The following is a 12,815-nucleotide window of genomic DNA, read 5'->3' as shown; positions in this document are numbered from 1 at the left end:
GCGGTGATTCATCGCCTCGGCCGAGGCAGAGCGTTTCCTCCCCTCCCTCAAGTTGATGCGCGAGTTTTCACTCCTGCGGGAAGCAGCTGGAGCTGGTTCTGAACCACCTCTCCAGGACCTGGCCCCGTGGTCCCAGCACCCAGCCACCCTCCAGTTCGCTTGATCCAAATGGTTTTTAAACCTTCAGTTTCAGGGAAGGGGAAAACAAACTGCAGAAAGCCTTACCGGCTCGGATGGAGAACGACCGTGTCTTCGGTGACCTGTGGGGGAAGAGCAACGTGCCCGTGGTCCTGAACAACCCCTACTCCGAAGCGGAGCAGGTAAGAGCCCAGGCTCGTGCTGCTTTGGGTGGGAAGGAGGTTTGGGAGAATGTGACCCATCCTGGTGGGCTCTCATACCACAGAGAACCTGCAAGGACCACATGCACTACCCTGAAAACCTCTGATCCCAAGAGCTGGAGTTGATGGGGCGTAGAGCTTGTTTGGTCCAGAAGCTGAATTCCCCGGGGTTTGGGCAGGGAATAGGCCACTGGAGAATGATGTTCTTCATCCAAGGAGGCAGAGTGGGATGGGAGCGCAGCCAGGGACCAGGACTCTGAAACCTCCCTTGGCACTGTCATCCCTTTTTGTGGCAAAAAGCCGAGTGGCATCATTAAAGTCGTTTTGATTCATATGACGGTAATTCAATAGAGCACTTCAGATAATATGTTGTACGGTGCCTTTTCATCTCCTCACACTCCACGGACATAAATTCTCAAGCTTTCTTGCCAAAAGTGGATTAACTCCATGCTTGTAGCAAAGCAGAGACGTAAGGCAGACCCTGCCAGCCCAGAAAGATCACCTCGGGGAAAACATGACGTGCATGAGCACCGCCACGCCTGTTTGGGCAAACGTGTCTCCCTGATGGGATTAACCAGCAGCAGGGCAGGACATGGGGGACCAATGTGGGGATCATTTGGTCTCCTTGCCCCACCATATTTCTCAGGATGAGGTAGTAAGGGCTGTTTTCCAAGGGAGGGGAGAAAAGTGATTTAGTGGTCACAGGGAGATTTCTGAGAAAATCAGTATTTCCTCAGCTCGGGAATGTCCTCAGCAGATACCTCTGGCTGATGCCTCTTCCCAGCTCCCACGAGGTGCAACGCAACGCTCCTCCTTGGCATGCCATGTGCAGAGCCCCACGGGGCGCGTGCCACTCGTGGTGCGGCTGACACCCCCGGTGCCGAGCTTGGCCTCGATACCCAGCAGTGTCCAGCGGCTCTGCCCCTGGGTCTTTTCCCACTTCACGGGAGTTTTGCCGGTTGCAAAGCCAGAAGCCAGGGGGTGAGGCCGCCTGAGGTGACATGGTCCCTTCATGCCCATGGAGGTGACATGGTCTTGGCTGGGTTTCACTCTGCCCAGGCCCCGTGCCACCGGCACCGCTGTTTCTCACCGCTGTGCCTCCGGTCCCGTGCGCTTTTGCAGCACGCACAGTGCCAGTGGCTCACGGGACACGCCAGGCCCACCCTGCGGGTGCTCAGCACACGCAGGGTGGCTGAGATACTCCTGACCATGCCAGACTCCCTGCGTGGTTTCAACCAACCTGGTTGGATGCTGAGGTGCAGGTGGGTGCGATTTCCATTCTGCCCTCGCCTGGCTGTAGCTCAGAATTGTGGCCAGGTCTCCCAGCGGCATAGACAACCTTACTGTGGGTAAGCCTCCTCCATCGGCACACACAAATGGGTGCGTCCAAGAGCTGCAACACACTTTGTTCAGCCACTGGAGAGACATCCCTGGGCAGCCCCGTGTCCTGCTGCAAGGTTGATGCACTGTGGCAGGTATCATGAGCCCATCTTGCCCAAGGACAGGTCACTGCTTTGGTCCCTTTGCCCCAGCTCTGGAAAGACACTGTCTTTCTGCCTCCTTTGCTAAGCTCCTTGCATGTACGTGTCTGTTACTATAAGCACTTTATAACCTTCTGTGTTCAGAGCTTAATTTCTCTCTGTTTTAGGGCTGCCAAAACCCCTAGTCTTAAGCTGCTATTAAACTCTTTAATATTATTTTCACTAGAAGTACAGCTTTCTTTTTATCCTTCTTATCCCCAAATCAGTATCCCTGCTCTCCTGGAGGCAGTTTGGTTTTTCCCCCATACCCCCTGCAGCCGTTCACCAGGGCTGCGTGCGGTCAAGGCAACTGAACTTCTTGCAGGCTGCAATAAATACTGTTAATACAGGGGCAAGTCAAGCCAAGCGTGAGCTTTTTATACACGTTGTTCTTTAAAACGAGATTTGTTGGATTCACTTGGCCAGGTGGGGAATGTTCACTGAGGCTTGTAACAGCACACTGAAAGACCCATCGGACGTTGATCTCTATCCCTCTTTTTATGCAAAATCCAGCAGTGAGTTTTGTTTGTTTCCCAGGAGCCCAATCCCCTGGCCCTAAACCAGACCAACGGGGAGATGCTGTGACTGCACCAGCCCAGGTCCTGCATGAGTCATATTTCAGTCCGTACGGATTGATTTGTTAGGAGCTCCAGGGTAACCAGGTCGGGTGTGTGTCCGTGTAGCTGGTAGGGGAAGGGAGTCATATCAGCTCCATGCTTGTAAGGATGATTTGCAACTTTATAAAAGCAAAAAACACACTTTCAGCTAGCGGGTTTAAGGCAGTCTGGAAGGAAATGTCAGCACGCCAGTATATCTGTGACCTGGGCTAATGCTGCAGACCTCATCCTTCCACGGTCGGTGCATTTCAGCAGGGCAATATACGCCATCATCACAGGGGCTCCCAAAGCCCAGCTGGGACGGGGGAGGAAGGCTGAGAAACTGTAGAGCCCGCTTGGGTCTACCAAAAGGGAGCTCTTCCCTGCAGTTCTGGCCCCAAGAAGCGCCCGGGACTGGGTACATTTCCCCCCTGCATCTGTAAGAGCTGCAGACAGCTCGCAAGCTGTGCGCTGCCAGTAAGTGCCAACACGCTCCCTTGTAAAAGACGTTTGCATAATGCATGTGCGCCCCGACTGCTACGTTAGTCTCTCCGTTTGTCCCACTCTTGAGTCACTAATATCACAGCTGCCTAATTAAAACATGAAAGGATCTCACACAACCTCCCTGACAGAACCAGGGGTAATATTTGGTTCAGCTTTGCCATGCGGGGAAGGCGTACACACACACACACACACACACAGAGCTCTTTCCCAGTCTCTTCTGCGTGTCGCTCTCTCCACAGCTGCTCTGCGATGTGGTTGCCAGACCTGGCACCTCTGCTTCTTGTAGGTGGTGTCACCTCGGCTGCTCCAGCCTGGCTGGCAGCCCAGGGATTCGGCATGCCTCTGCACCCTGGCCCTCCTTCAGCAAAGATTCAAACTTTGCCAGTTCCTGCAGGGTAAAGACAAAAAGGAAAGGGAGCAGCTCTGAGAGAGGTTTAAGATAAAACATCTGTAGGCAGATGTTAAGCAGCCCATGTCCACCAGCTTGGACCATGAGCTTGCTCTTGGGCCATACCTGCTGTGTTTAGCAGCACACCTCCTAAGCTGCACTGAAACTCCATCAGCAAATCAAAACTAACTCAAAGTAAAAAAGTGGTGCTGGATCCAACAGTTTCTGCTTAGAACTTCTGATTTCTGTCTGGCAGGTGGAGGTACGGATGAAGATCGGTTTTGTTTGCATTTTTGAGCAGTAGTTTTCAGCTATGTTTTACCAGTCTCATAGAGACGCTCTGAGCAATCACGCTCAGAAGGAAGGTGGCAGATTATCCCCCTTGGTCCTAAGGATGGCCCAGGTTGGTTCAGAGAGCACAGGATGCTGTTAGTGGCTCAGCAATGGTTTAATTCTCTTGAAAGAGTAAAGCAAGCAGAAAAAAAATAACCAGGAACTGCCACTGTCATAATTCAGGTCAGATTCTCCAAAATGGGGAAAAAAAAAAAAAAAAAGCAAAAAAACCCCAAAAAACAACAAATGAACCAACTTAAAAATAGTGCTTTTCCAGGACTACATTTAGGAGGTGGTTCTTATTTGTCACTGGTTTTGAGGTCTGTATGAAGTCTTATATTTATTTTCTGCAGCATGGAAAGGGGAAGCTGAGATCCACTGTGTGGTCATCTGGCTTCAGGGGTTGGGACTTCAAAATGCTCCCTGGGAAGATCACAGGATTCGTGATGCGAGGAATGTCACAGAGAGGGTGACAGCATAGCCTGAGGGTGTGCAGAGGGTGGCTTTCGGAAACTGTGAGAACCAAAGAGGGTCCTACTGAGAGGTCAGGTTGTAAAGCTCCCCTTTCCCTTCCATCCTCTGTCTCTTGCTCCCAGATTATGCTTTCAGTGCATGGTGTATTACACTGTGCACCTCAGGCTGCTTGACAGCAAAATCCCTGTTTTCCAGGAAAAGAAAAGTGTGGGCCATATGGTAAAATCAAGGACTGGGCAAAAAACATGGCCAACATTGCCACCAGGGCAATGCAGTGATGTCTGCTCAGCCCGGGCATCAGTCTTGCAGTCAGGCATGGACGTGCCTCTGCTTCGGAATAGCAAAGCAATCCTTTGTCTGGCAAAGTAAGAACAAGTTAGATCTGGAGCCTCATGTGCTTTTGTCATCCTTGTGACTCCTGTTGCTTTCCCTTCTGGGTTTGCTCATCAGCAAAAGTGCTTCTGAAACATGAGCTTCTTCCACTGTGTGCCAGCTCTTTTTCAGTTGGTCCTTCAGGCTGTGATGCTGGAGTGGTACCATTGCTGCTAGTCCATGAGCTGCAACTGTGACATGAGCCCAGAACCACCAAAAAGGAGGGTGAGACCCTGCACAGCTCTGCTGAAGGCAGTTCTGTCTTTAAAAAACCTTGCAGATGTATTAGAAAAGGACACAAGCTGCAGAATGCACGTAGGAAGGCTACATCAAAACTCAGTCCAAGCCCAGATCTACTCTACAGAGATGCAAACCTTTAAGGGGTGCCAAATATAAGAAGGTTTTGACAGGACACTCTGGTGGGGATCAGGTCTCCCCCTGAAACCTGCAGCAACACTGTTGTGGTTGCAGTGACTGAGTTACATCCTACTATAAATTCTGCTTCCTAGAAGAAAAGTCTCTGCTTTCCAGGGCCACTGCAGATTTCACTGTCCCATGATACTCTGGCAGACGCTGACTGCTCTTTAAATTTTTAAATGCTTGGGGTGAATAAGGGTCACAGTAGAAATACTAGATATTATCTGTGAAAACATGTGGAAATACAAGCACTCGCAGCCAGATCTTCTTGCTACAAGCTGTCTGCTGGCTGCAGCTCTTCCTCATGTTGGCATATAACTCAAGATGTGCTGGATAAGCACACCCTGGCGCAGAGTATTGGGGAGGGCTGGAGATTTAGAGCTGAGACTGAAGTAATCCAACTATGCATAATTCAGCAGCCCTCCCACTTGCGTAATTTATCCCTCCTTATTCCTACAATCTTCCTGCACTGATATCAAAGGAGATGTGCCTTTGGCTCGCTCAGAGAAATGATCGGCTGTTAGCTCTATCTCACAGTGCTCGTATTAGTGAGGCAGAGCTTGGCATCTGTAAAACCTGAGCAGGTGATGCTCCTTAAAAAGAAACATTTAATGTATTTTAGAGAGGTAAGTCTTCCGCTGGGAAACTTGAACGCAACGTTCTCCAAAGTTACTTCTGTCTCTGTTTTTTAACACCTCTTCTACAGGTTTGGCTGTTCTATAAACAGGGACAACTTCTCAATTGCATTGGGAGTTGGTTCCTCCATTGTAGAATCCCAAAAGCTGCCAATATTTGGATCATATAACTTGTCTTGCCGTATTATCACTAGGATTTAAGCACAAGATACAAGATGCTGCTTGTTGTGGTGTTTTTTTTCCTTTATCTCGTTGATGAATACTAACCTTGTGCCTGGTCTTCACTGTTGTCCAGCCACCGCCATCTGGGCGGCAGTCCCCAACTAAGAACACAGTTAATGGAAGTCCTTCCAAATGCCCACGGTTTGTCAAAATCAAGAACTGGGAGACAGGCTCCGTGCTTCATGACACTCTGCACCTCAAGACGGCGATGGTGAGTAGAATTGATAGGACTGGCCAAAAGTTGTCTGAGCATAACTGAGTGGATCACAGTGTTTCCAAGATGGCTTTACCTGGAAATGCAGGACTGGATGAATTCAGGCCAGTCTTCTTGTCTCACCTCTGGTGCAATAAGCTGGATGAAAGGGAAGTCCATCTGGGGTAAATCAGGAAAAGCATATGACTTTATGCCAACTAGGGCAAGAATCTAGTGATCCCCAACTGTCCATATCAGGTGGGACAAGAGATGACTGCACATCCTTGAGCTGTCTTATACATTACAAACAGGTGTGAAAAGAAATAAGTTGGAAACGTCCCTGTTTGTCAAAGATGGCACCAACTTCTGCGTAGCTAATTGTTGACTTCCCTCAGCCAGCTCATGTAACAGAAGTGCTGCAGTAACCCAAGACACACTTGTCTCCTTCTGTCTCATCAGGCCACCGCATGCACTGAGCAGATCTGCATGGGCTCAGTAATGACTCCTAGCCAGCATGTCCGCAAGTCGGAAGATACCAGGACAAAAGAGGAGGTGCTCCTCTTGGCTAAGGACTTCATTGACCAGTACTACTCCTCCATAAAGAGGTGAGTGTTGGCCGGAGAAGGTCGCAGGCCCTGGCTGCTGCTTATGCTGAGATGTCACATGTGATCTGATCTTTCACAGTTGCGAGTCAAAGCAGGGTGAGACTGTGGTGCTCCACATTCAGCTGCTTCCGACAGGGAGTTTCCTTCCTAGCATTTGTTGTGTGCCCCTGCAAATTACTGACCTCTACCATTTGCACCAGGCTGTCTGTTATCTGAAAGCACACACGCATGTGTGTATATATGTGCACGCATGTGCTTAAGAAAGAAGGAACTTGTGCCCAGGTGGAGAGCAGCAGGATTCCCCACCCTCCTTGGTGACTGCCATCCCCTCCGTTCCCCACACATGCAGATCTGGCTCCAAGGCCCACATGGAAAGGCTGGAGGAAGTGACCAAGGAGATTGAAGCCACTGATACCTACCAGCTGCGGGACACAGAGCTGATCTATGGAGCCAAGCATGCCTGGAGAAATGCAGCCCGCTGTGTGGGCAGGATTCAGTGGTCCAAGCTGCAGGTAAGCAGCAGCAGAGCTGGAGACAGCTGGCAGGTTGTCTGGCAAAGGATGCACTGGAGTTTTGGAGAGGCAGAACTTGCTCTTCAAATACCTGGGGAAGCACAGCACAGAACAGGTACGTTGGGGGTGTCTGGCACACAGCAGCTATGGTCTCCTTGACAGCTTTGGGGATGCACAGGCTGGGAAGTCAGCAGGAGCTGGAAAAGCATCTGTGGGGTAGGTATAGCCTATGTCTGAAATGGGGCCAACTGGAAGCTGGCACTCCAGAGGAGATCTTCCAAAGTCAGATACTGCTCCAATATTTTACATGCTGCTTCCAAAACTACCACTCTGCCTGGAAAGAGACAGCAGGACACACTCATCCTCGGAACTGAGATGCTATGGCAGGAGAAGATTTGGCTCAGTGCCCTTTTGACTAGCTGGAAGTGTAGGGTAGGATCTGAATTTGTGATCTCTAGTGGAACCCCTTGGTAGAGAGATAATGTCTCCCTCTGTAACCTGGAGCACAGCTCAAGTGCTGCTGACCAATTCTCATGGCTGCTTCATACAGGGTAGAGGTACTGCCTGGGGCTGGGAGGCTGGACCTCCTTCACTCCACTCCCAGATCAGCTTTCAGCTCTTCTCTTCCACTGTTTCTTTTGGCACATCTGGATCTTGGGAGGAGCCGTTTCTGCAAAAAGTTGTCTTTGATCCTCCTGTTGACCCTCTTTTCTGGTTTCACCATCCTTTTGTAGATGCCCCGTCCCTGGAAACATTTAAGGTCAGGTTGGACAGGGCTCTGAGCAGCCTGATCTAGTCGAAGGTGTTCCTGTTGATTGCAGGAGGGTTGAACTAGATGGTCTTTAAAGGTCCCTTCCAACCCAAGCCATTCTATGATTCCCCAACCTCTCAGTGGATCTCAGGCCTGACCGATACCTGTCGTATGTCAGCTTTGAGTCTTGATCTGCAAGACACAAGGAGCAGAAACCAAAACTGTTAGTGGATAAACCAGGAACAGCAGCAGGTTGAGAGCACTGGATTGAGGAGGTTTTGGCCTGAGCAGCAGATGACTCACCTCTCCAAAGCAGAAGGGGCAGCTGGCTTAGACATCCATGTGTTGTAAAGGCAGGGAACACATAATTATGGAGCTTTAGATACCTAACAAGCCACAGTGACCTCTGGGGCTTTCCATGTGCTGTGTTTCTTCTGCTTGGTTCTGCCCTAGGAGTTGGAGCATCCTGTAGCATCACAATTTTTCCCACTATTTCAGGTGTTTGATGCCCGGGACTGCACCACAGCCCATGGGATGTTCAACTATATCTGCAACCACATCAAATATGCCACCAACAAAGGGAACCTCAGGTGAGCCACCGGGGAGTCACCAGGGGTTTACACCCGAGGTCTTTGGATGTGTGTCAGCTCTGGGCCCTGCCTGACATTGTCTCCTTTAGCAGCCGCTGTGCAACGGGATGGTTGTGACCAACACCTGTTCTGGGGAGCGTGAGAGGGACTTGATATCGGGGGGAGGTGTCCTGCTGGTCCAAGTATATCTCTTCTTGCTCTCTGGGGGACCTCAAAGGGCAGATTTTTCCTATTATTTCTCCTTTCCTCTATTCTGCATCAAATGCATGGACTGCTCTCCAGATCTATCTGAAACCCCGTGTTAGCAGACTGGAGCTGAGTTGCTGGAAACACCCCAGATTCCAGAGCTAGAATGCACATGCCATTCCTTCTTCTGGTGAAGGAAATATAATAAATAGTTTGGGGCTTGTCCAAGGCACAGGCGGAGGTGGTGCACAGGGTGGTGGCAGGCAGGGGCAGCACCTTTCCCTCGCAACACTTTGTTGGTCCTCTGATGACCCCCGTCCTGTGCCTCTGCAACACCCTCAGCATTCACCAGCGCTGCCTCTTCCTTCCAGATCTGCTATCACCATCTTCCCGCAGCGGACGGACAGCAAGCACGACTTCCGCATCTGGAACGCCCAGCTCATCCGCTACGCGGGCTACAAGCAGCCCGACGGCACCGTCCTGGGAGACCCCGCGAACGTGGAGCTGACGGAGGTACCGGCTGAAGCCATCCTTCCTGGGCACCACGGGCGTGGGGCTGGTGGGGGCACGCAGAAACTCTGACCATCCCAGTAGCGAGGAGGGTGCCGGGTCACGCAGGGTTTATCACATCCACAAAGAGCTGGATTTGTCTCACCCTCAGGTATTTTCTCAGGAATAAAAACTGTTGCCATGCATGCAGGGCTTGGCCATAGCTGCACTGAAAGGCTCTTATCTCATCTTCCTTTTGCTGAGGAGGGGTCACTTCGGGGTGCTGGGGGAACTGTTGCAGGAGGACATGTGTGCCCACCGCTGACCTGGGCCAGTGGGAATCAGAAACGAGATTTGCCTCATGCTGCTGCCTGTTGGCACTTCCCACACAGCGCCAGTGCTCTGCTCAGCTCTTCCCAAACTCCTCTGCTTCTCTCACCCATTTTCTCCTTCTCTATTACAGGCACAAACAGGGTAAGCAGCTTTTTCAGAGCCATGATGCTACCTGGTCATTAAGTAATAGGCTCGTTTTCAGCCCAAATCCCCCTTACTTGGCCATGGGTTGGCTGTGAGAGGCAACCCTGTGTCATAGCTCCCTTGGATGGAGGTTGTTCCTCAACCATAAGGGCTGAGCAGAGATGCTGTTAGGAGACCCTGCTCAGTGCCATGCGACTCCCTTGCCCATGATGCTTGGAGAGCAGGTGACCTCCTGGGACTTCTAACCCCACCTTTGTTTTGCCTGTAGATCTGCATTCAGCAAGGATGGAAGGCGCCGCACGGGCGCTTCGACATCCTGCCCCTGCTTCTTCAAGCCAATGGCAACGATCCAGAGCTCTTTGAAATCCCCCCGGAGCTTGTGCTGGAAGTGCCCATCCGGCATCCCAAGTAAGTCAGAGTAAGCCCCAAAACTGCTCAAGGGGATCAGCAGGACTGAGCTCCTCTGGTTTCACCCTAAGCCATCTCCCGTGCTTGGCCTTTCCTTGTCATGGCTTGGGTGCTTTACCCAAGACACTCTTCCGTGTCTTCCCTCCACTCTGATGTGAAGCTGGCAGAACCTGGAGGTAGAAAGCAAGTTGTGTCTTTGTCTCAGGGCTGCCTTCCCTTTCCTTGAAGTCTGCCACTCTGTACTTAGTTACACCACTCTGTAATGCTCTTGATATATCACTTTCTCTCCCTCAACAGCCCCTGAGGGACGTATTGCCTCCAGGAGCCATTCAGCTTACATGTCCTTCAGCCTGGTGGCTGGTAGCAAAGTAACCTCCTCCACTGCCCTGCCTGCGCTGGGGAATGGCCGATTGCCTCACCCTGTTGTATCCCGGCAGGTTTGAATGGTTTAAGGACCTGGGCCTGAAGTGGTATGGTTTGCCAGCAGTTTCCAACATGCTCCTCGAGATTGGTGGCTTGGAGTTTTCCGCCTGCCCCTTCAGTGGCTGGTACATGGGCACAGAGATTGGGGTCCGGGACTACTGTGACAACTCTCGCTACAACATACTGGAGGTAATTCCCCCTCCTTGAGGAGACCAGGCGCTCCTGGGGTGCAGTGGGTGTGTGTGAAGTTGCTGGGAACCAGGCAAGACACAGGGAGAGTGTTGCCTTGATTGGGAGAGTACAGGACATCCAAGTGTCCCTTAGATAGGGCAGTTACATTCTCCTGGAGCCACATGGCCAAGGGTACAATAGGATGGTGAGGTTTTTTGTGTCCCATGGGACCAGGTGGTATCTGACACAACAAGCGTAATGCCTATTGAGCTCCCCATAGACTTCTCAAAGCATCTTATAGATCAGCAGGCACCTGGACATGTGCTTGATTGAGGCCAAGTGCTAAGATGTGTTGGGGCTGAGAGGGTGCTGAGACACTTGGCAACTCCTCAGGGACATACCTACCTATAGGGACCCTCCAGCTGGCCCCCCTGGAGCACTCTACCACAGCTTGGGGACTCCTCACACTAGGGACAGGTTGAGTCAGAGACAAAGCCAAGCTGCGTGGAGGTACTGGTGCGGAGGGTCTGCGCCCATCAAGGGTGACTTTGCCCATCTGAGGGGTATGTTGTGTTACTTGGAGGGGCTGCATCCCTCCCCAGTTGCTTGAGAACTCACTTGGAAACCAGAGGGGTGAGAGCAAGTGTGTGTGTGAGTGTTTGGGGAAGGACTCCTGGTAGAAGAAACGGGCTGCGAAAGAACAGAGTTTGTGAGCAGGAGCGGGTCTGACATGTGCAGGGGTCTGTTCCTCCTAGCACATGGATCACCATCATCTCCTGCTGTCCCACTGACCCATCCATCTCCTCTCCTCCCACAAACATCAACTGCTCTTGATGGCCCTTTTCAGCAGCATTTAGTCACCTTCCTGTGCTCAAGGGAGGAAGGGAGGCCAGACTGGTCTTGCTCCTGTCCTGGAGAGGAAAAGGCAGGACCACATCTTCTCAGAGGAAAGCAAAATGTCAGCGCTTCACTGCAAGTGTGCTGCTCTGCCCTGCCAGTGCCTTGCGTCAGCCTGGGTCCCTCCTCTGGGTTCCTCTTCCCAAGCAGAGATCTTCAGTCCTTGGTTCTTGGCCATTAAAAGTGTTCACCTTCTACCATGTTCTGTTACAGCAAGTGGCCAAGAAAATGAATCTGGATATGAGGAAAACCTCCTCGCTGTGGAAGGACCAGGCCCTGGTAGAGATCAACATTGCTGTGCTGTACAGCTTCCAGGTACATGAGTAGCAGGGCTCTGTTTTGTTTGGATCAGGTTGAAGGACAGGGGGACTGGATGGGGCAAGAATGGAGACATCCACCCAAGGACAACGGCAGCAGCTGATATACTCAGCTGAAACTGGGCTGTGCCTTCCTAATTTTGGGCTGTTCCAGGAGCCTGCAGTGAAATTTAATAATCTCTGTGCCCTGGATGTTGCAAAGACAGCACTACCAGCACCTGAGCTCTGCCAGTCCAGAGGGAATGCCCTGAGGGGGCAAGATCCAGCCCTTCTGTCCCGTCCATGAGGCACAAATTGGCCCAGGTCCTCCCCCTGCCTGCACTTAAAGGTTAAATAGCAAAACTAGTCCTTGGCAACCCAACCTCAGAGGGTAGGAGTCCTTCCCAGAGCTGGATCAGAGTTGTTTCTTGAGTTGGAGGAATAGCCATCCCATAGCACATCTACTCAGGAAGGACAAGGGCAGTTTTACAGCCTCCTTGGGAAGACCAAGGTCAGCAGCCACCCTGTGCCATCTCCAAAGGTACAGTCCCGTAAGACCATAGGAGTGAGGCATATTTGGGTTGAAGAGCTCCAAATGCAAAATCTTGGCATTTGCCTTCTGGGGTGTATTAACTCACAGCTGTTGGCTCTGCTCTCTTCTCTCCCCAACAGAGTGACAAGGTGACCATTGTGGATCACCACTCAGCCACTGAGTCCTTTATCAAGCACATGGAGAACGAGTACCGATGCCGTGGAGGTTGTCCTGCTGACTGGGTGTGGATTGTCCCACCAATGTCTGGCAGCATCACCCCAGTCTTCCATCAGGAAATGCTCAACTACCGTCTCACACCCTCCTTTGAGTACCAGGTACTGCCTGCACCCTACCTTCCACCAGTGCTGTGTGCCCAAAGGAATAGCCAAGAGCAGGGTGGGAGCTGGAGCTCAGAAGATGCAGGAAGGAGAGGGACATCCTCTAATCCCTTCAACAAGCTGGTCCTTGAGGCAGTGAAGTCCATGA

The 12,815-nt window shown here is 51.5% G+C and overlaps 1 protein-coding gene across 4 annotated transcripts in view; it reads left to right on the top strand.

Moving 5' to 3' along the window:
- The window catches only part of NOS1 (nitric oxide synthase 1), a 77,343-nt gene that overhangs the window by 39,949 nt on the left and 24,579 nt on the right, over nucleotides 1-12,815 (top strand). For all 4 annotated transcript variants that reach the window (XM_033001468.2, XM_033001467.2, XM_033001469.2 and 1 more), the window contains exons 3-12: nucleotides 188-320; nucleotides 5,873-6,010; nucleotides 6,452-6,597; nucleotides 6,947-7,109; nucleotides 8,359-8,450; nucleotides 9,008-9,149; nucleotides 9,871-10,010; nucleotides 10,448-10,622; nucleotides 11,715-11,816; nucleotides 12,470-12,664. In XM_033001468.2, the coding sequence (XP_032857359.2) occupies nucleotides 188-320; nucleotides 5,873-6,010; nucleotides 6,452-6,597; nucleotides 6,947-7,109; nucleotides 8,359-8,450; nucleotides 9,008-9,149; nucleotides 9,871-10,010; nucleotides 10,448-10,622; nucleotides 11,715-11,816; nucleotides 12,470-12,664 (1,426 nt within the window). The remainder of the gene's footprint in view (nucleotides 1-187; nucleotides 321-5,872; nucleotides 6,011-6,451; nucleotides 6,598-6,946; nucleotides 7,110-8,358; nucleotides 8,451-9,007; nucleotides 9,150-9,870; nucleotides 10,011-10,447; nucleotides 10,623-11,714; nucleotides 11,817-12,469; nucleotides 12,665-12,815) is intronic.

Source organism: Tyto alba, unplaced genomic scaffold (assembly GCF_018691265.1).
Source record: "Tyto alba isolate M040663 unplaced genomic scaffold, T.alba_DEE_v4.0 Super-Scaffold_44, whole genome shotgun sequence".
In the NCBI taxonomy this organism is placed as follows: domain Eukaryota; kingdom Metazoa; phylum Chordata; class Aves; order Strigiformes; family Tytonidae; genus Tyto; species Tyto alba.
The sequence above is the reverse complement of the archived record's forward strand: the minus strand, read 5'-3'. Positions and strand labels throughout refer to the sequence as shown.